Source organism: Pezoporus flaviventris, unplaced genomic scaffold, assembly GCF_033815535.1.
Source record: "Pezoporus flaviventris isolate CSIRO_AGI_PZ_B2104156 unplaced genomic scaffold, CSIRO_AGI_Pfla_v1 ptg000054l, whole genome shotgun sequence".
Lineage (NCBI taxonomy): Eukaryota > Metazoa > Chordata > Aves > Psittaciformes > Psittacidae > Pezoporus > Pezoporus flaviventris.
Genome location: NW_026892602.1, coordinates 931,714 through 951,678, shown reverse-complemented (window position 1 = coordinate 951,678; position 19,965 = coordinate 931,714). Strand labels below are relative to the sequence as shown.

Sequence of the window (19,965 nt, the reverse complement as noted above, 5' to 3'; positions counted from 1 at the left end):
AATAAAATAACAGTGATTATTTTATTGAACATTGTTTTAATACCATATCAAAACACCTTGACTAATGAAGGAAGCTCCCCCCAGGCTCTGAACTCTTTGAAGGTTTTGTTTTTCCCCCTTTGTTTTTAATATATAAATACAGAAAGGTTTCCCGCAGGGCACGGCCACCAGCAGCGGAGGTCTCACCAACAAAAACACACCCGCCGCGCTGGGAGGGACAGGATGGGATAGGCTGGGCTGGGCTGGGCTGGGGGGGAACTGCCAGCAACTGGCTCCATCTTGGCAGCTCTGGCAAAGCCACCCCCATGGCCAGGGGGGGCTGAGGAGAGCCATCGGGGACCTCACCGTCCCCTCCCTCGCAAGGGTTTGACTCCAGGACGACGGCAGGGAGGAGGAGTTTTGGCAAGAGGAGCCCGGAGAGGGGTGGCAGAGAGGCGGTGGGATGCTGCGGCTCTCCAGTCTCTGAGTGGTTATAGCTGAGTTAAAGAGTGACCAGTCTGTAAACATCACCGGGGCAGGGAAGCTCAAACCGAAGAACACGCCAGTCAACACGAAACTTCAGTGTGGTTGTTTTGTTTTGTTTTTTTTCTTTTTTTTCTTCTTTTTTACCATTTTCTCTTTTTTTTTTCTTCTTTTTTTCCCCTTTTTTTTGTTACTCATTGTAAACACTTTGATAGACCCCTGCGGCTCGGCATGGGGGAGCACTGTCCCCATTCCCAGTATGGGGCAGAAGTCCCCATCTCACACTGCTGGGCCTGGGATGGAGAACTCCAAAAGGGAGATGGAAAAAGAGAGAAAATTCCTGTTGAGTCAATGCAAAAACACCGAGCAGGGCCCGCGGCAGGTCCGGGCGGGAGGCTGCTGGTGAAGAATGCTGCATGCTCCGTTTGGCCAGCTGCTTTCCCCCAGCAGTTTCCCTTTCATTTTGGGGTGAAAAGCCAAACATCATGGCAGAGTTTCGGCCGAGGGCCTCCCTGGTAGGCAGAGCTCTCCTGGTGACCAGCGGCTGTGGAGGGGAGAGCAGGTAGCTCTGCTGGTCTCACACTTGTCTTCTGGATGGTTCTTTATTTTAAATTGTTTCATTTAAAAAAACAGAACAAACAAAAGAAAAAAGCAAAAAAAAAACCCCCAACAAAACAAATAATAATAATAATAATAATAATAATAATAATAATAAAAAAATCACTGTTGTCCCAAATGGGTTCAAGTTTCTGGGTTTTATTTTTTTGTCTTCTTGAGGAATTTAAAGTCAGCCCAAAACTCCAGGCGGGGCAGGGAGGACGGGGAGAGGAGGTACAGCAGGTATAGCAAGGTGCCCTACAAAGGCAGAGAGACATGATCCCAGGTGAGAGCCACAGCCACCATATCCCACTATCCCACCCTGACCCAACCCATCCTCCCCTTCTGGCCCAGGATTTAAACCCAGCACAGGAAAATCATAGAATCATAGAATCAACTGGGTTTCAAAGGACCTTTAAGATCATCAGATCATCATCAGCCCAGCACTGCCAAGGCCACCACTAGTCCATGTCCCTGAGGGCCTCATCCACACGGGTTTTGAACACTTTGAGGGATGGTGATTCCACAACTGCCCTGGGCAGCCTGGTCCAATGCCTGACCACCCTTTGGGAGAAGGAATTCCTTCCTTCCTAATACCCAGCCTAATTTGACCAGCCCACCGCAGGCTCACCTTAGAGAAAGATCAGCAAGCATGCCCGGCAGGTCAATCAGAAGGATGCTCCGGGCAAGATCTGTTCACTTCAAACCATGAGTCTATACAGCTGCAGAGAGGAAAGCATGTCACCACTGTGCTGCTGAACCACAGGCTGTCCCCTTACCCCTCTGCCACCCAACTGGCTGTGTCCCCTGGTCCCCACGTGGTACCTTTTGTGATAGATGCAGAGGCAGGGCAGCCTGGCTATCGTGTCCCCCTGCAGCAGCTCCTCCAGGCAGATCACGCACTCGCCAGCATCCTTGGTCAGCACGTCATCTAGGAGGGGACGAGAGGGCAGTGGTGAGACATTGTCCGCTGCAGCGGCACTCCCACTCCTGGGATGGAGGGGAGCCCACGGCCACCTCGGCGGAGGCAGCCAGAATGGGGCTTCCAAAGAGCACCACAGAGTAGCAAGCCAGCATCAAGATGATGGGAGATGCAGGACCAGTGCTCAGCTCAGTAAGCTTCACTGCCAGTGAGGAGGGGAGGAAAGCAACGACCCTCCTGAGTGCCAGCCCAGGAGGACACACATCCCCTACCACAGGCAGGATACCTGGCCAAGATGGGTCCCTCTGGCCACAGCACTCTGCAACGTGGGAAGGGGGCTGTGTCCCAAAGGCACAAGCAGTGAGGCTTAGCCATGCCAGGGGAGCAGAGCTGAGCAGGGCTGTGAGCTGCACCATCCCGCTGGAGCACAGCCCTTTGGCAAGCCTAGCTGAGCCGCCTGCCTGCGCAGCCTGCAGTGTCTCCAGCCTGCCCAGAGCCATCCCAAGCCAGCAGGACACTGTGTCCGCTGCGCAGCCTGGCCCTTACCATTGTAGGAGAGGCGAGGTTTGCTCAGACACATGATAAAGTGCATTTCCATCTCGTCAGAAGCCACCGATTTGGAGCAAATGGGGCACTTGAAACCTGGAGGGAGAGCAGAGAGAAGAGCCCTTAGTGAGGGAAACAGAAGGATCCATCCCACATCCTGCATCCCGGCAGCGGGCAGCCCCTCACCTGCTGCCTGCATGGTGGCACCGACCCCACGCAGTGCCCGTGGGGCACCCACTCATCCTGTGCCAGCCACCAGCAGTGCCAGCATGGGGGACAGCCACCCAAGAGAAGGGACAGCCACCCGAGCGTGGGGACAGCTGCCCGTCCCCGTGCCTGCCGCGCAGAGGGCATGAGGAGTGTGCCAAGGCAGAGCACACGTGGGCATCAGCTGCTGCCGGGCCTTAAAGGGCGAGGAGCAGCCAGGGGCATGAAGCACCCACAGCTGGCAAGGGTAGGGGCACGTCTCAGTGCACGGATAGTGATGTCCCTGCTGCCACAGTGAACCAGGAGAGCTACAAGGAAGGAGGTTTTGCTGTAGGGCTGCAGCAGAGCACTGAGAGGCTGGAGCCATGAGACAACACTGCTGCTTTATCCAGCTTCTGGCAGGAGTGAGGTGGGTGCTCACCCCTCCAATGCCAGGCACAAGCTCCAGGAGCAAGGGACCCTGCGGGCTGATGTCCCAGCCTGTCTTTGGCCCTGCCTGGTGACTTGGTCTTTTGGATGAAGCTGGCCAAATCTACTCTGCATCTTTACTTGGGCATGAGGATGGAGCCTGGCTTGTGCCAGGGTATCCCACTGGTGCCACCACAAGCTCAAGCCACACAGACTGCCATGGCATCATCCCCAGCGCTGCCGAGCCAAGCTGCCCCAAACCCAGGTTTACTAAACCCCAAACTCACAGGAAGCTAAACCCCACCCAGCCCTGCAGGTCACCCACCCAGGACTCCTGCTGTCCCACTGCTCCAGGCCATGCAGCTTGTCACTGCCCAGCGCAGCAGAGTTTGAGCTGCTGCAGCCAAATGCGTGTGCCACCATTACCACCATGGCTTTGCACCAGAATATCTATCAATTCCCTGCCTGCAGAGAGGGAGAAGGTAATTTAAGGACCTGTCTTCTAAAAGCAGATCAGGTTTGACTGCAGCGCTGCTTAAGAGCTTTCTTCATATATATGCAAAGGCTTCTCAGGAAAGGAGAGGAACATACACAAATTATCTAAGGATGAATCAGGTTCTTGTTTGCCATCACGTGGATGTGGCGAGTGCATATTTTCTGCTTCTTGGAAGGGAGAAAGTGTGGGTGGCTTTAAGGGTGGCTTTAAGGGTAGGCAGCTCAGACCTCTACCATGCAAACAGCCAGGATAATTGCTCTCATTATTAGCACTGATAAATACAGATTACTTCCCAGCTCCCTGGATGAAAGGCTAGGATATGGATGCTGACTCCTATTCCTCCAGAGGATGGCTATTCCCAGGGAGGGCACAGCAAGGATGGGAGTCATGGATAGCACGGGACTGGCTCTATAGGGACCTGCTAAGACAGGGAGCCCCCACCAGCAGGGTGTCACTGCAGGGATACATCTTTGCCATGTGGTTTCTGCTGTGAGTCCAGTCTTGTTCACACTACAGCCATGCCGGCAGCTGGAGTCATGGGGGCAGCAGCCCCAACCTGCCTCATCCTCTCCAGCCTAATTTTACTCCTGACCGGTTTATACCTTGTGGCAGCAGTGCCCATTAGCTGAAATAGTTGTGGTTTTTTCCTCCTCCCAAGTGTTTATCTGCCTGGTGTATTTATAGAGTGGGCTCAGATGGCCTCCCAGCCTGCCTCCTGCAAGACCCAACCAGCCTCCCCTTGCGAGACACCTTTCCTGTCACCCAGCCCCCCTGGCAGCCAGCCTGTCCCTGGCTGAACCCATCCTGGTTGAAGGAGGATGGTCTCCCAGCACCGGGAAAGCTCTGGGGCCTGGTTCCCAGTGGCAAGCCCCTGGCACAGGGCAGCTGTGAATGGCTTCCTTTGGGAAAGGTGTTCCAGCTGCCAGCTTGGTGTCAGGACAAGGCATTTGCAGAGGTGAGGTACTGGCCCCCGTGCACCACACGGGAAGACCTCGTTTTCCCTGTTCAGCCCCCCCCTTTTTTTTTCTGTGCCAATGTGTTATTTTAAACAGCTGCCCCAGATCTACCGGCTTTGGCAGCATCCGAAGGGATCCAGTGAGATGCACAACCGGGGCAAAGGGAGAGGGTCCTGGATGAAACCACCCAGCCCAGGGCATGCAGCAGCAGGAGCCAGACAAAGAGCAGGGCCCTTCGCAGGCTCTGGTGAGCACTGCTGCTGTGTCTCCAGGCCTCTTTGCTGGCTGGGGTAGTTTTAGCACAGTTATAAATAGCCAGCATGAACACCCATCACGCTCCTTGGTGCTCTCAGGGCAGCTGGCAGGGGACAGAGACCCCCAGTACCACCATGGCCCTGTGACAAGGACGTGGGGACACCGTGCAGACAGAGGGGCTTGGGCATAAACCCCAGCACATGTGTGACGTGCTCCACACACGGATGCTGGCTGCTGCATGGGTCTGGAGGCTGAGCCAAGTGCACACTTTCCTGGCTCTGCATTTCACAAGATGGGGTTGGAGATGGGGATGAAAAAGCAGTTCTTGGGTCTGAGCAGGAGAGAAGAGCCAGTGGGGAAAGGTTCCCAGGCCCAGGGGGCACCCTGCACCCCAGCTGTCGGCACAAATATTTGGCATTACAAAAGCAACTGCTTGAATTCCCTTCACTGGAGCCGCAGGGAAAGGGAAGGCAGGGAAGGGGTCAGGCTCTCTCATCCCTTCTCCGGGTGACCTCTGGGGGAATGTTGTAGATGGAAAACCCAGTGGGGCCAGGGGACACCCGACAGTGGAGCCCAGTGCCTTGGAGCATCCCTCTATGGCTCAGGCAGGCACTGGGGCCCAGGGCTTGTCCTGCACATGAAAGGGCTGCTCCCCACACAGCCGGTCCTCCTCCAGGACATGGGATTTTCCACGGTCCCCAAAATCCCTGTTAATTTATCCTGCCTAAGCTGCCAGCCCAAGCAATGCAGGAGATTACATTTTGACAGCTGCTCATGGAAAATTCAGCTCTCTCCCTCCTCCTCAAGCCCTTTTCACCCTCCTCCCACATGCCTGAAAAAGAAAGGAAAGAGAGGAAGGGCCCAGCTATTTCTCCTCACTTGGGCCTCCCACATCCATGGGGAGGCTTAAGGATGCTATTGGGAAAGGCCTTCCTCCTTACCAAAGCACCCTGGGCAGCTGGTGATGCTCCTGCCTGCGGTACATTAAACCCGAAGCTGGCACAGTCACCGCATGTCACAGAGATGTGCAGGCAGGAACCAGCTCTCGCCAGGAGCCAGTGAGGAAGATGAGGGTGCTGTGGGAAATTGGCTGGCCCAGAAAGGCAGGTTCAGATCCAGGCGTGGCCTCTCATACCCTGCAGGAGACTGAGAAAGCCAAGGGCTTTCCAGGGCTTCAAGACACAGGTTGGCAGGTGATCTCATCTCTCTGATGGCTCGGTCTAGAAACTGGGAGCAAGCAGTGCTGGTGCTCCCCGGGGGCTACTGCCCTCTGAGTATTTTTAGGAAGGTTACATGGTTAATTTTAGAGACATGGGTGAAGCAGAGCTGGGAACCTCTGAAAACCCACAGCAGATCCTATGCAAGCTGAAAAAGCTCTGTGGTTAACCCTCAAGTGCCAAAAGCACTGCCACACAGGCTGCTGTGGTAGGATTGACACCTTTCCAATCCATCTGTAATCATCTCAAACACAGCTGGGACAGGAAATTCCCATAATTTGTCTCTACAAGTGATGCCCACAGCAATCTGTGCAGTTTGGGAAAGCCACTGAGCACAACAGAGTCAACCACACCACATCCTGCAAGTGGAAGTGGCTGCTCCCCTTGGGGATGGGCTAGATGGCATCCACAGGAGCTGCAAGCACATCCCTGATGACAGAGAAATGCACATGCCATGTCCACATTCACTCACCAAACCCTCTGCTAACTTGGTCTGCCTGCAGACATTTCCAGGCTACAAGGCCACCAGGAGATTTGGCATCACTCCAGCAGCAGGAGACCTTGTCTCTGTCACTAGCAGATGGCTGAAACACAGGGAGCAGCACCTCCAGCACTGGGAGGAAGATGCTGGTGGGGGATGATGCGCTCTGAAGGCAGGGGAAAGCAGCAGCTCAGGCACAAGAAACCCATCCCACACAGAGTAGTATTCAAAGGCATCCCCAGCAGTGGGATAAACCAGAAGTCCTCTGTATAGCAGTATCCCCAGAACGTGCCCACGCCAGGAGGGGTCCCTCTGTCTGTACCCACCACCCCAACGGACAACCCGAGTACCAGAGAGCTCAGAGATAAGCCCCAGGCAGCCTGACATCCGTGCAGGTTCTGGAAACCTCAGCTGCACAGCACATCTCAGTGTCTCCAGAGGGCACTCTGGGACCCCGGCCAAGAGAGCTGGCTTACACCAGGTCAGGATGTGTCTGAGCTCAAGATGAACACTGGGAATATATGGTCCAAGCATACAGTTGAAGCAGGGCCCTGGTGCCTCCTCTCCTAGCTGAGCAAACCCTGAGCATCCCAACTCCTCCTGTAAACCTTGGGTATCCTAACTCTTCCTTGCAGCTTCCCCAGCATCACCACCTGAACTGGCATCAGGCAGAAGATGGAAGAGATGGATCATCTTTAAAAAAACTATGCTAGTGATTGCAGAGTAAGGAAAGACTGAAAAAACATGTCTATGGGCCCAGTTCGTCAATCTGAATCAGAGAAGTATGTAGAATTGTGAGAGGTGAAGGGAGTCTGACCCCTCCCCTTCCATTACCCCTCGTGGGCTGCAGCACAGCCCCAGGAAGGAAGGGATCACGGAGTAGTTGTCCTACTCACCAGCCAAGCAAAGGAAACCTGCAGAGCCAAGATACTCAGACCTCACATTTCCTGGAAAATAAATTAACTCCTTGTTTTTCTAAAGCAATTGTCACAGGAGCGCACACTGGGAGATGGCACATGGGGTGCACAGAGCTCATCTCCAGCACTTGGGTACCTCTGGTAGCTCAGGAGCTGCATGAGTGTCCTCTTCTGAGAGCATCACCCACCATGGAAGTGATGCACTATCAGCCTCTGAGCAATGCAACTGGTGATGCTGCCTTGCACTGGGGTAAAGAGGCAGCTCGTAGCTGCACCAAGGACATGTCCCACCAAGGACCATGCTCCCTCTGCCAATGAAGAACTTGCATGGAGTGCCTGAACGCCAGGGCACCCAGCAGAATCAGGCCCAAACTCACCTCCCTCTGCAGAAGGAAACAGCATCAGCAGGGTAGATGCAGGAGCCAAAGCCCAACATGCGCCCAGGGTGCCAGGTGAATGTGGTGACAATGCTGCATTATTGTGCAGCATGAGGGTTGACACAAGCAGAGACACATGGGCAGGAAGAAGTAAAGCACCTAAGCAGCCTCATTTGCCAGCTCTGGAAAAGAACCCTAGGAGTGTCCTTTCTCCCAGTTCAAGGCTGTGTGGAGGTGGGAGAACATAAAGGTCGGCTCCAGGGTGGAAACAAACATCCTACTTTCCTGAGGATGGAAGGCACGCAGGGCTGGGGGATGCCAATGAGCCAACGCCCGATTATCAGCCAGGACTGGACATGTTTAGATGACAGCGCTTGGAATGAAGCCCAATGGGCCTTGGCAGAGAAATGGTCCTGGTCAATCCCCGTCTCACCCCACCACTTCGTTGCAGACTGAGTCAGGAGAAAATAAATGTTTGTAAAGTGAAGCAGACACCCCAGAAAGAAGCTGATTCTGTGCAAGGCAAGGTTTTATAGTGTCTAAGACAAGCTGTTCCTGACTCACAGTGGCTTCCTGGCAAAATCCCCATGCTGCACGTATCTGCCACCAGGTTGGCCACACACCAGCCAAGGGTGTCAGGGATGGGCCATGGGCCATGAAGCTGGCCAAGGCCAGCACCACTCTAACACTTGAGGTTTTAGAGATGCCTCTGCCTGCTCCCACCCAACTCAAGCCACAAAGAGGAGATGCAGCGGCGATGAAAAGGCATCAGTGCTCCAGCTGGGATGCAGGGCAGGAAGTATGCAGGACATGGAGCAGAGGGTCTGGGTGGCATCACGTCGCAGCAGCCCAGGATTGCTTTGCTGTGAGCCAGGAGGCAGAGGTATTTTATTGTATTTTTTAGCCAGCTGGCTTCTTACGGAGCTGGTGGGAGAGGACAGGAAGGAGGAGAACAGATCGCAATACTGAGGCTATGGAAAGCCCAAGCACTGGAAACAGGCAGGAGACACAAGAGAGGGAACCCCACAGGGACATTTGCTCCAGAGCACCCAAAGCCATCAAGCCTCAGCAGATGGACACACCAAAGCCTTTCAGGACACCTCCAGCATGGCCTGTAGTGTAGTACCCTATGGTACAGGTAGAGAGCATCTCCCTCCTATAGCCCAGGCTATGCTGCAGAATCAGTTCCCCCAGATGTGGATGAGAGAAACAACTTCACCCTGCCTGCCAGTTTTACTTTACTGCAGAAACACTCCCCCAGTTGCTGGGAACAGGCTTCATAAGGAAGAGTGTGTAGCCCAAAGCTAATTTTAGCATCCCAGAGAACAGCAAAGTTAAGCAGAGGGGTCCTGGGCAACAGCCCAGCAAAGGCATTAACACCTTAGACTCCTGACATCAGACCGCAGGGCTTGAATTTACTGAGTTTCAAGCTCGCTTAGGGCTTCTGCTAGTCACAAAACCAGCCTGAGGCCATCTCATGGCACACAAGAGCAGCAGGGATGCCCCAGCACTGCTTTCCTACCTCTCGAGGGAGGCTCCAGGTTTCAAATTCACTGCCCGAAGAGGAGAGGGATCCTGCAGGCACACTGGGAATTTCCAAAGGGTTTGCCTGTGCACCTGCTTTTCCCCTCCTGACTCTTTTTTTGCACAAATGAGGAAGCCCAACCACAAACCCTGCTGCAGGCAGCAATCATCTGCAAGATGCACAGAGCCAACAGGGCCATGAGGAGGTCCCGGGTGCACAAATGAAGGAGCACAGGGGAACTTCCAGCAGCACAATGGGATACAGAGACTCAGAAAGCAGAGCTGAAAGGGAGAGTTGGGATGCTTTGGCTGTGAGGGAGCAGCGAGGAAACGTCACGTCACGCGGGGACCAGGCATGAGTCACTCCTGACTAAGCCATTGCTGGGAGGCACCCATGGAGTCCCCACTGTGGGCTCCAGCTGCTGCTGAGCTGCCAGAGGAACTCCTGAAAGGCTCAAGTGTAAAAGCCTGACCTGAGCTACTCCCAGATGCAACTGGATCTTGTGTGGGGTGATGCAGCAGCTCCCAGCTCCTTCCCATAGAGGCAAAACACTCATGCCTCTATGCTGCCAAGGCTCTGTCTTGCCTCAGCTTCAGCTGGTCTTGCTGGGGAGGATGAAGGGACACTCCAGAGACACATGATGACACGTCCTGGCTTTGTGATGCTGGCAGAGGGAGCAGAGCACAGCAATGATGGGAAGCGATCCCACTGGTTCCTGAGACACCTCCTCCCTTGGCATCCCATGGTAGCACTTCCAGGGCAGAGAGTCTCCTGTGGCACTTCATGCCTGGGCCACGTTGGCAGGTGCTACTGGGGCAACTGCTTCTCATTAGTGCAAGACCCACAACCCCTGGGGTGTGTGGGAAGCACAAGGCACTGCTCTCCAGGGTAGAGAAAGCAATTTTTAATGTAACGGGCAGCAAACAGAGATAAAATGCACACAGAACTAGAGCCACAGGCAGCACATGGCTGGGAAATGCCGGGGGCCAGTTAACATTGGTTGCTCCTACAGAAAGACACCATTGGGAAAAAGCCCTAGGGAAGAGCACACTGCAGAACAAGCCCTAACCTCAGCTGCCCCTGGTGTGCTAGGAAGAGATGCATGGCAGAGAGCATCTCCCCGCTCCACAGGAGGGTGTGGAATTGCTAAAGGATGCCCAGTGAATACTCCCAGCTAACAGGACAGCAGGAAGGGAAAAGGCAGGGTGTAGACCTGGAGGATGATCACACGCCTCTGCTGTGTGTGGTGCAGGAGAGGGATGCTCAACAGCACCAAGCTGACCAGCCAGTCATGAGCTCCCCTTCTCCAGCCACAGATGTACACCCATGCCAATTCCTGCTAGCAGAGGCAGGATGGGCTGCGCACCATGCCACAGGGAGAAGCAACTCTGCATGGCAGTCCCATCTCCTCTGCTCCTGCTTCCCCTTTGTTTCAACATGTGCCACTCTTGAACACAGGAAGGGCGGAACTGTTCTGCAGCCAGTGGCTGCTAAAGCAGGAGGGAGATGGGGCTGCAGGTGACAAAAATCCCAGCTGTGGATTTCATGCTCTCTCTTCCCCAGGAGAAAGGAAAATCACCAATGCAACACCCAGGGGAGCACAGTGCACCCTCACTTCCAAAGCTAAGCAGGACCTTGGAAAGCAGAGTTCCCCATGAAACACTCACCCAGGACTGGCCACAGGGTACTGTCTGCTTCATATGGTGAGCAAAAAGAAATCAAAGGTGTCTACAACCACCCTTGGAAGGGTAAGATCTATGCAATCAGCAGACTTCCAGGGTTATGAAATCCATACTGCAATAAATAAGAGGATGGACAATAGCTCAAAGCAGCAAGATCCGGGTAGGGATAACCTGGAACGTCGAGGCAGCTCAGGGAGGGTGCTCAGCCTCTTCCCATCCTGCTCGGCACCAGCTTAACAGACATCAGGCCCCAAAACTGACTTTAGTTCACATTGATTCAACCTCCCTGCAGACAGTAATCTAAGCCATCAACGCCCTCTCCTTCATTTCCCCCAGCCACAGATGTACAGGCCTTGGACGGATGGATTGAAAGGTGGATCTAATTCCCCTGCAGCACTGCTGACAAAACAGCTCCACTGCCTCGCAGGGAGAGCTCTCAAATGGATTACTTCAACTACCCTGGCTGCAGGAGGAACTGTGGGTTTTCCCTTGCTGGTGACAAAGACTTCTCCAAAAAATCCAACCCCCCAAACGCCCACTACACCAAGCTGCATTGCAAAGAGTAGAGCCCCCGACACCACCGAGTTGCTGAGCTGTGATCAGAGAAGCCATGGAGAAAACCAGAGGGAAAATGAAGCCTTCTGAGGCAGCAAAAGGCAAAGAGGCATAGAGGATGTGGAAACTCCTTAAAGCCAGCAGCTCCAGAAAATAAAATGCTGGACAGGGATGCAGGACAGGGGAAACATCACTCAGTTCTCCTGCCTGCCTGCTGCTTTCCTTCTCTTGCATTGCAGGCAGCTGGCCTCTAAAAATATCCACTGTTGTCACGCCGTCCTGCCTGCTAGGGCCAGGAAACAGCTCTGAGCAGCTTTCAGAGCAATTCTTCATCTGTGCCACTGTGTTTCCCTCACCAGGACCCATCCCAGCCCCATTTCTGTGCCTGCTAGGCGACAGTCTCTCAGGAACAGTGGCCACAACACTCATCACAGCCTCAACGAGGTGGGAAGGCTCACTGGGAACATACAGCCCTGGGGAATTTCTGCTAAAACTAGCAAAAGAGTAAATATTTCCACTGCATCTCTCTGCTCCTCTACAGAGCACCACTAGACAGTTGCACAAGGTGCATGGTCTCATTTCCATGCTGTTGATGGGAGGCCCACAGCTGCACCAGTGTGCACAAGCACAGAGCCAGGAACTTCCCCAACCTGCTGCTGACATGGGCCAGAGCAGCTCAGCTCCATGGGGAAGGAGGGAAGAGGAGCCAGCTCCACCTCGAGGTGCACTGCAGCTTCCCCAACAGCATCCATCCCTGCCCACAGTCCCCTCCTCTGCCCAAGCCTGGCAGGGCAGGAAAGCCACTGACAGTTGGGCTCTGCCCATGGGAAACCCTGTGCAGTGGCATGAGAAGAGGCCCCAGGCCAGTAGAGCTTCCTGCAGCTGCACCTCCTGACAGCCTCCCCCCAGAAAGCTCCGAGGCAGAAGTGTTCAACCAAAGCAGCACCCAAAGAAGCAACAGGAGCATTCAAGGGGTAGACCCATGCTCAGCAGACGCACCTGCATTTGGAAGCTGCCTGGTGGGACTGGTGCAGGGGAGACATCTAAGGTCTAACTTCAACCACTCCTGCTTTCTCTGCAAGAAGAAATGGGTCTGCCTCCACAGAGAGAAGCTTGTTGTGTCCTGATGTACAGCCACACCAGAGCAGGCAGGTAAACTGCTCTGCATCAGGGCCTGCTGCTTTACAGTATCACTTGTGTAAATCACAGAATCACAGAGTGGCTTGGGTTGGAAGGGACCTCAAAGCTCATACAGCTCCAATGCCCTGCCACAGGCAGGAACACCTTCCACTAGACCAGGCTGCTCCAAGCCCTGTCCAACCTGGCCTTGAACACTGCCAGGGATGGGGCAGCCACAGCTTCTCTGGGCTACCTGTGCCAGGGCCTCAGCACCCTCACAGGGAAGAACTTCTGCCTTATATCTAACCTAAATCTCCCCGGTTTAAGTTTGAACCATTGTCCCTTGTTCTATCACTGATTTAAATTTTCAAGGGAACCAGGAGAAAGCCAGGTCACATCAAAGCCAAATATTTGACACATCTGGGGTTTCGGTGTATGAGCAGCAGAGGCAATGTGATGTGCCTCATGGTTGCCCACCAGCTGGCTGGGGTGCCACAGAACTGGTCCCTGCAGAGGGAATTTATTCAAAGAGGTCTTTGCTGCTTGTCTGATTTGTCACACAGAGATTACATTGGGGGAAAAAAGGCTTTTTCTTTTTTTTCCCTCCCTCCAAAGTGGGTTTTTCTCCTTCCCTGTGTTTCTCCTGAAATTAATTTTCAGCATCTAGCAGCATTTTCCCATGACTCTCTATGGCTCCCTCGGCCCAGCACCAGGCTGGGTACCACTCCTCCACCAAAGATGTCTGCAGCTGATTGAGTCTCCGGCCAGCAAATGAGAGAGAGGAAGCACAGGAGCCCTAAGAGCACATTAATAAATAAGCCTTTATGGTTATTCCAGTCCCTGAACAAACATCTCAGCAAAACAAATCAGCATGGGATAAACTTAAGTCATGGGCTGGGAAGACAATCCTGCCTGGGAAGTGGGTCAGCCCAGGGAGCACAAGAGCATCCCTCTCAGCATCTCTGGAACACATGTCTGCAGACAGGGGAGAGGGCATCCGGCTCCCTTGAACTGATTTAAGCACAGGTTTAAGAGAGGAGCAAGCCCAGCCAAGCCATTAGCACCCACACCAATTAGTGCCTGGCTCCTAGGCAAGGCATACGAGAGATTTTGGAGGGCACTGGAGTCAAGGCAGTGCAGCTCTTGCTGCAGAGACCACAGATAACCGCCACCGGCTCCTCACACACAACACCAACGTTGACACACTTCGTCTCCAGGCTGCAGGCCTGGTATGCACCAAAGCTGCCTTCTACTTCCCCATCTTTTGGTATTCAGTACTTTATTTTACCAAGGCTGCCTCTTGCCTAGGGTGTATGCTGCCCTGAAGCTGGCTCGGAGAAGGCTGAAGTGGAAGAGCAACCCTTTCAGACCCAAGGAGTCCAATAGCTGAATATCACCAGCCTGGGGAGCCATCAGTGCCTTGAAACAGGCTAAGAAAACTGGGACTGTTCATCCTGGAGAAGAGAAGGCTGCTTGGAGACCTCTTAGCAGCCTTACAGTATCTGAAGGGGGCCTATAAAGATGCTGGAGAGGGATTCTTCATCAGGGAGTGTAGTGATAGGACATGGGGTGATGGGCTCAAACTTAAACAAGAGAGATTTAGGTTAGATCTAAGGAAGAAATTATTCACTGTGAGGGTGGTGAGGCCCTGGCACATGCTGCCCAAGGAAGTTGTGGCTGCTCCATCCCTGGCAGCATTCAAAACCAGTTTGGATGGGGCTTCGAGCAACCTGGTCTAGTGTGAGGTGTCCCTGCCCATGGCAGGCGGTTGGAACTGGATAATCTTAAGATACTTTCTAACACTAATCATTCTGTAAATCTATGATCCACAGGCCTGGCAACGTTGTGGGTACCTGACCACACTGCCAGGCAAGATGGCTTGAGGACAGCCTTCTTTAGAAATTTCCTCTGAAAAATAGATTCATTAATGGCAAGTTCCTGCAGACCCTGGGATGCTCTTTCCCTGGCCTAGCACCTGTAAGAGGGGAGGGACGCACATAAAATATCTGCATGTTGAAAACTTGGTGTCAGGAAAACCAGCTGAAAGTGGACCTGCTGACTAGCCAGCTAGAATTAAGGCTTCTGGTTTTGGTGGAGACCACAATGGCAGGACTAGCTCAGAAGTGAGGACTGTCAAGTGAGAAAAGGCTCAGGACTCGAAGCTGTCAGAGCACAACAAGGGTACACCACAGACATGGGTACTGGATACCACAGTACCCAGTCAGGCAGAGAGACCAAGGCTGCCCAGCGCTGGCATTCACATAGACCTGCATCTCATTCTCCAACAAGTGATCCCTATTTCACATCCCTTATTAAATGAGCACTTCCAGCTTGTTTCACTCTCTAAAGCTGCCTGGAGAAGGACACAGCCCAGCAGCCATGCTGCAATCTCTGTGCCAGCCACTCTTCCCTCTCCCTCAGGGTGGGTCCTCCTGCTCTGAGCAAGGCACCACTGAGAACACAGCAGCTCCCTTGGCAAAGGAGACCTCCTGACTTTGCTGCTACCAGCATCCAGAACAAACAGCTTGTTTTGCCAGTACATGGAAAGCTTGTGACATTCCTGATAGCACAGAGAGATGGCATTTCCCTTAGGTAACCAGCAGAAAAGGAGATATGGACTTATTAGAACTTCAGACAAGGGCTTTGGGTGATGAGAAGGAATTCCAGATAAACTTTAAGCTACTTGCAGCTTCTGCAAACTCCCCGAGATCCTCTGATGAAGATGAGTAACATCAGTGATACCAAGAGCACCACACAAAGCTGGAAACATACAGCACTAAACCACGCATCTCCTTTTTCTCCCTTCTTCCTGCTAGCCTCAGCTTTGCTGAGAAGTCCTAATGGTCATGAAGCTACAGAGATGGGGTCAAGTGCTACAGGCAAACTCCAAAGTTGCAAAAGTTGTTTTGTCATCTTCCACCCATGTAAGCCAGGAAGCGGATCCCAAACCCTGGGTAGTCAGGGAGATCCCAGAGCAGATCTGGGTGGTGCTGGAGCAGTTGCATTGCTCACGTGGATCCAGGCATACCTGGGAAAATCCCCATCAGGAAATGAGGTGCTGTTGCCTCAGCGGAGGGACAAGCTCCACCGCAAGGTCAGAGCTCCCTCACTCACCCCATTTAAAACACCCATTTAGGCTTTGCTATTCCTAAGAGCAGCAGCTCTCCATCCCTGACCCTGGAAAGCCTCCAGTACAGAACTGCTTCTGCTGTCCCTGCACCCCAGCAGCTGTGGCAGAGCCTGGAGGATTCAGCAGTGGGCTCTTCTTGCTGACTGTCATGACACACAGGACCCTACAGTGATGCTGCAGCACATGCTGGCCCTAGGGACCACTTCCCAACCTCCCTCTGAGCAGGCCTCTCCTCCATGCCTGGCTCTTCTGCAAGCCTTCCACTGCAGAGTGGGGAAAGGAGTCAAGATTAGCCAAGGAAAAGAGGACAAGCCCATCCCAGCTCACTGCTAAGGGTTCTTGCTGATGGGCCCAGCACCACAGATAAAGGGAGCGGTGAGGTGCCCAGCCTATCTGCATGCTCCTGTTATCACAGGCATGTTGCTGCAACAACAGCACCTTATCACCAGCGTTAAGCCAGGGCTCCTTGCTGTCCCACCAGGGTCCCTAAAGAGCCCGGGCTGCACTTTGAGGCTCCTGGCTCTACCCTAAAACTCCAGTACCCCTGGAAAAGCAAGCTCATGAGCACAACCTCCTCCATGTGCCAAGATCAGCACTGTCCAGGTCTCCAGCTTGTGCAGAGGAAAGGGCAGGCAGGGCAAGGATCAACTCTCCAGACCTCTTAGCCACGGTCTGGGGGGACTCCTCTCCTGAGGCAGTACAGCAATGTGGGCAGACCCCCGCGATCACGAGGCACACATCCTGCTGAGTGGGTTTGGTGTGTCAACGGGTCCCCTAATCCCCACACCCCTGAGTCATCCTTCAAAGAAGAGACAATCAGGCACAGCAATGTCAAAGCTCCTCTCCATTTACTAGAGTGCTGCTGCTTCAGCACTTTCCAGTGGGTAATGGAGTGGCTCCACACCATGAGAGGAGCAGATCAATGGGGAGGCAAGGTGGGAGAAGCGAGTAGCTCCTGCCTGCCCTGCTGTAGCTTAACCAGCTGCAACAGGAGATTAGCAGGAATGTTAGCAATCTTGAGGTGGCTTACTTCCTCTTCCTTTCAGCCTCCAAATCCTCCATTAACTTCTTACACTAAGAGGAAGAACGCAAAAGTCTATCAAGCTCCAACAACTTTTCAGGATGGTTTTTAAGCATCCTCCGTTCCTTTTGCTATTAATTAGCAATGAGGAAGAACCACCACCAGGATAGGCTTCAGCACAGGCTGAACTGCTTTTACTGTTGCTTCAGCATAGCTCACTCTCAGAGGGCCTCAAAAGAGGCACCAGAGAAACCCAGTTCCTGCAGCACTTCCCACAGCTTGTGCTGCAAGCTTCCAAGGACATTGGCTTTAACTTAGCAGCATTGTACTAACCTGAGCAGCCAGAAAAAGCTTACTCCATTTTGCAGCTGGTTTATTTTTATGAGCAGGTCTTTGCCTCTCAGCATTGCAGCTTGAAAACTACCATTTAATGTAACTGATACTCTCTAACTGACCACCTCTAAGTGCAGCTTAGCCCCAGGGTGTTTCTCCAATGGAACACTCCTCACTCCAGTGCCAGGCGCAGCAAAAGGCCTCATGGCACTTGTTCACACAGAGGTTTGGGAAATACCTGCAAGGATACCGTGCCTTAGTTTCTATCTGTGCTTAAAACCCAGAGCAGCAGCACAGTCTGCACAAGGTCATGGAGCAAGAAAGTTTGTGGAAGCAGTTGGTCTCACATGCCAGTCAGCCCTCTCCATCTGCCAGGGAGGACTGCAAGCACCCTGCTCAGGGTGTTCTGCCACTAAGGATACAATGCAAGACATATAGCTTTCATTTAACTGAGAAGAGTTGCCCCTGAAGACTGGGTAAATGGGAAAAATCCCAAGATGGAAGGAGGAAAATGGGCCCCACAAGCCTTGTTTTGCACTTAGTTCTTGTCCATTGGTTCAGTTTCAATCCTTTCTGAAAATGAGGCATTGTCCCAAAGTGTATTATGAAATTCCCAGACAATGTCATGTAAGGAGAACACTTACAGCGCTTACAAAGGGGACGGGTGGGAGAGAAATCCCAGACTATTCCAGGAAACACAAGGAGACATCCCTGAAATGACTTCCCCCCTAGCCATGATGGGAAGGGAGGCCCTCCCATCTCACTCCCTGTACCCAGCCAAAACTAGGTCAGTGACACAGCCCTGCTCACAGCCAGAGCTCCTCTCTAGACACCAGCACCCAGAGAAGGATCCAGCCAGGAGGGTGAAGATGGGGGCAACTGTTCCCCCCCCTCAGCCTGATGTTTCCTGCAAGAGAGCCTAGCTGGCTTCCCAGCCCTGCTAAAGAGGCAGGCAGTTCCTCCTCTGCTTCCTTCACAGCATCACAATGGTGCCAGCTGGCTTCAATGAGAAAACCCGCTTTGGCCTCTCCCTGGCCCTTTATCAGAAGAAACAAAGGGGAAGAAAATCCCACACATCGCTTTCAAAGGCTTCCTCTGCCCCTTTCCCGGTTTCTAATGCATGGGGACAGTTATACCTGAGCAGCACCCGCAAGCACCTTCAATAGAGGCATAAGGAGCTTGGTTTGGTCTTCAAAAACCCAGTGCTCCAGCAAAAGCACCTTCAGACCACTTTCCCCCAAGTCGAAGTAGGGGGGATACGTGTCTGCCACACCTACCACATCACATCCCAGTCAAACCACCTCCCTTACAGAAAGCCTCCTGCCTTCACAGCCCCTTCCTCCCTTGACCTTGACACAGACGCCATCCCCAGTACCAGGAAAGGGATGGAGGTCTTTCCTTCAGGCTTAGCACAAGGGGGGGTGAGCAGCCAGCCAAGCAAGGGGTAGCCCCCCTCACAACCCGTTCCTGGGCAAACCGTGCCCACCACTGAGCCGGGGCTCCCATGGATGGAGTGGAAGCTGTGGGGAGGTTCCGGGGAGCCGGCACTCACCGCTGTGCGAGCTGAACCACCGCGGTGCGATGTGGAGGGGCAGCGCGTCGGCCAGCGAGGCCCTGGCGCCCAGGTACAGCATCCCGTCTCTATGGTGACCGCCTCCCGTCTCCTGGTAACCGTTGCCATGGGCGTACGTGGAGTCGGAGCCTGGACCGCCGCCGCCGCCCGGGGTCCTCTCGGCCTCTTCTGCCGCCCGCGCCGCCGCTGCGTACAGCCCGAAGGGGACGGCGCCGGCCGCTGCGGGGTCCATGCCCATACCAGCCACCGAGCTGACGGAGCGGCTGCGCAGCCCCATGGCGCCGCCGGCGCCGCCGCCCGCCCGGTAATGGCCGAAGGGGGGCGGCCCCCCCCCTCCTCCCGGCGGCGGCACGGCGCTGTCATCCGTCGACACCCCCGGGAAGGGGCCCCGCGAACGGGCCGCCGTGCTCTGCTTGCCCCCCATATGGGCGCCGCAGGGCCGGAGGGAGCTGAGCGACAGCCCCCCGCGGGGAACGGGGCCGCGCCGCCCCCGGGAGGCGAGAGGGGGCGGAAGGAAGCGGGGGGAGCGAGAGGAGCTACGGGCGAAAACCCATCCCCGCCCCAGGCATCCTCCCCGCGCCGGGCCCGCAAGGGCGAGGGCGCTCCGAGGCCGCCGCCGCCGTCACCCTCGGCGGTTCCCGCCGAGGGCTCCGGAGCCGCGGAGGGGAGGGATGAGGATGCCCGGGATGGCGGGGGAAGGGAGGGAAGGGGAAGAGGGGAGGGTGGACGCCGGTCGGGTCGCTCCGCCCGCCTCGCTCCTGCCCGGGGCGCGGCCGAGCAGCCGGGCGACGATCAGCTGCGGCCCATGTGGCGGCGGCTGGGGGCGGCGGGGGCGCAGGGCCCCACTCCGCTACGCTGCGCCGGCCACAGCCTCGCTGCCGGCCGCCGCCAGCCGCCTGGGTGCTCGGCGCCGCGCCGGAGACAATAGAGGCCGGCAGCACGCATGCTCCCGCCCCCAACCTCCCCCACCCCCCCGGCCTCCCGCTCTCCCGGCCCGCCGCCCTTAACCCCTGCGATGCTGCCGGACCCGTCGCCTGGGCTTGCGCTCGTCCGCGCCCCCGCAGCGGCCCTGGAGGGCACGGAGACACCGCGCTTCTGCTACTGCCCCACGAAGCAGAGCCCTCAACCCCACGGGCTTGCAGCGGGACCGTAACCACGCGGACGACGCCGCAGCTAGGCGGTCTGG

The 19,965-nt window shown here is 54.8% G+C and overlaps 1 protein-coding gene across 1 annotated transcript; it reads right to left on the bottom strand.

The window, feature by feature from the left end:
* Nucleotides 1-1,198: 1,198 nt before the first annotated feature.
* On the bottom strand, nucleotides 1,199-19,710 carry ZNRF1 (zinc and ring finger 1). Its single transcript, XM_061468993.1, has 5 exons — nucleotides 18,759-19,710; nucleotides 2,528-2,623; nucleotides 1,885-1,990; nucleotides 1,691-1,781; nucleotides 1,199-1,317 (listed from the first exon to the last, which is right to left on the bottom strand). Exons 1-4 carry the CDS (start codon nucleotides 19,201-19,203, stop codon nucleotides 1,724-1,726), a joined length of 705 nt encoding a protein of 234 aa, XP_061324977.1. The 5' UTR covers nucleotides 19,204-19,710; the 3' UTR covers nucleotides 1,199-1,317; nucleotides 1,691-1,723.
* Between the last annotated feature and the right edge of the window lie 255 nt (nucleotides 19,711-19,965).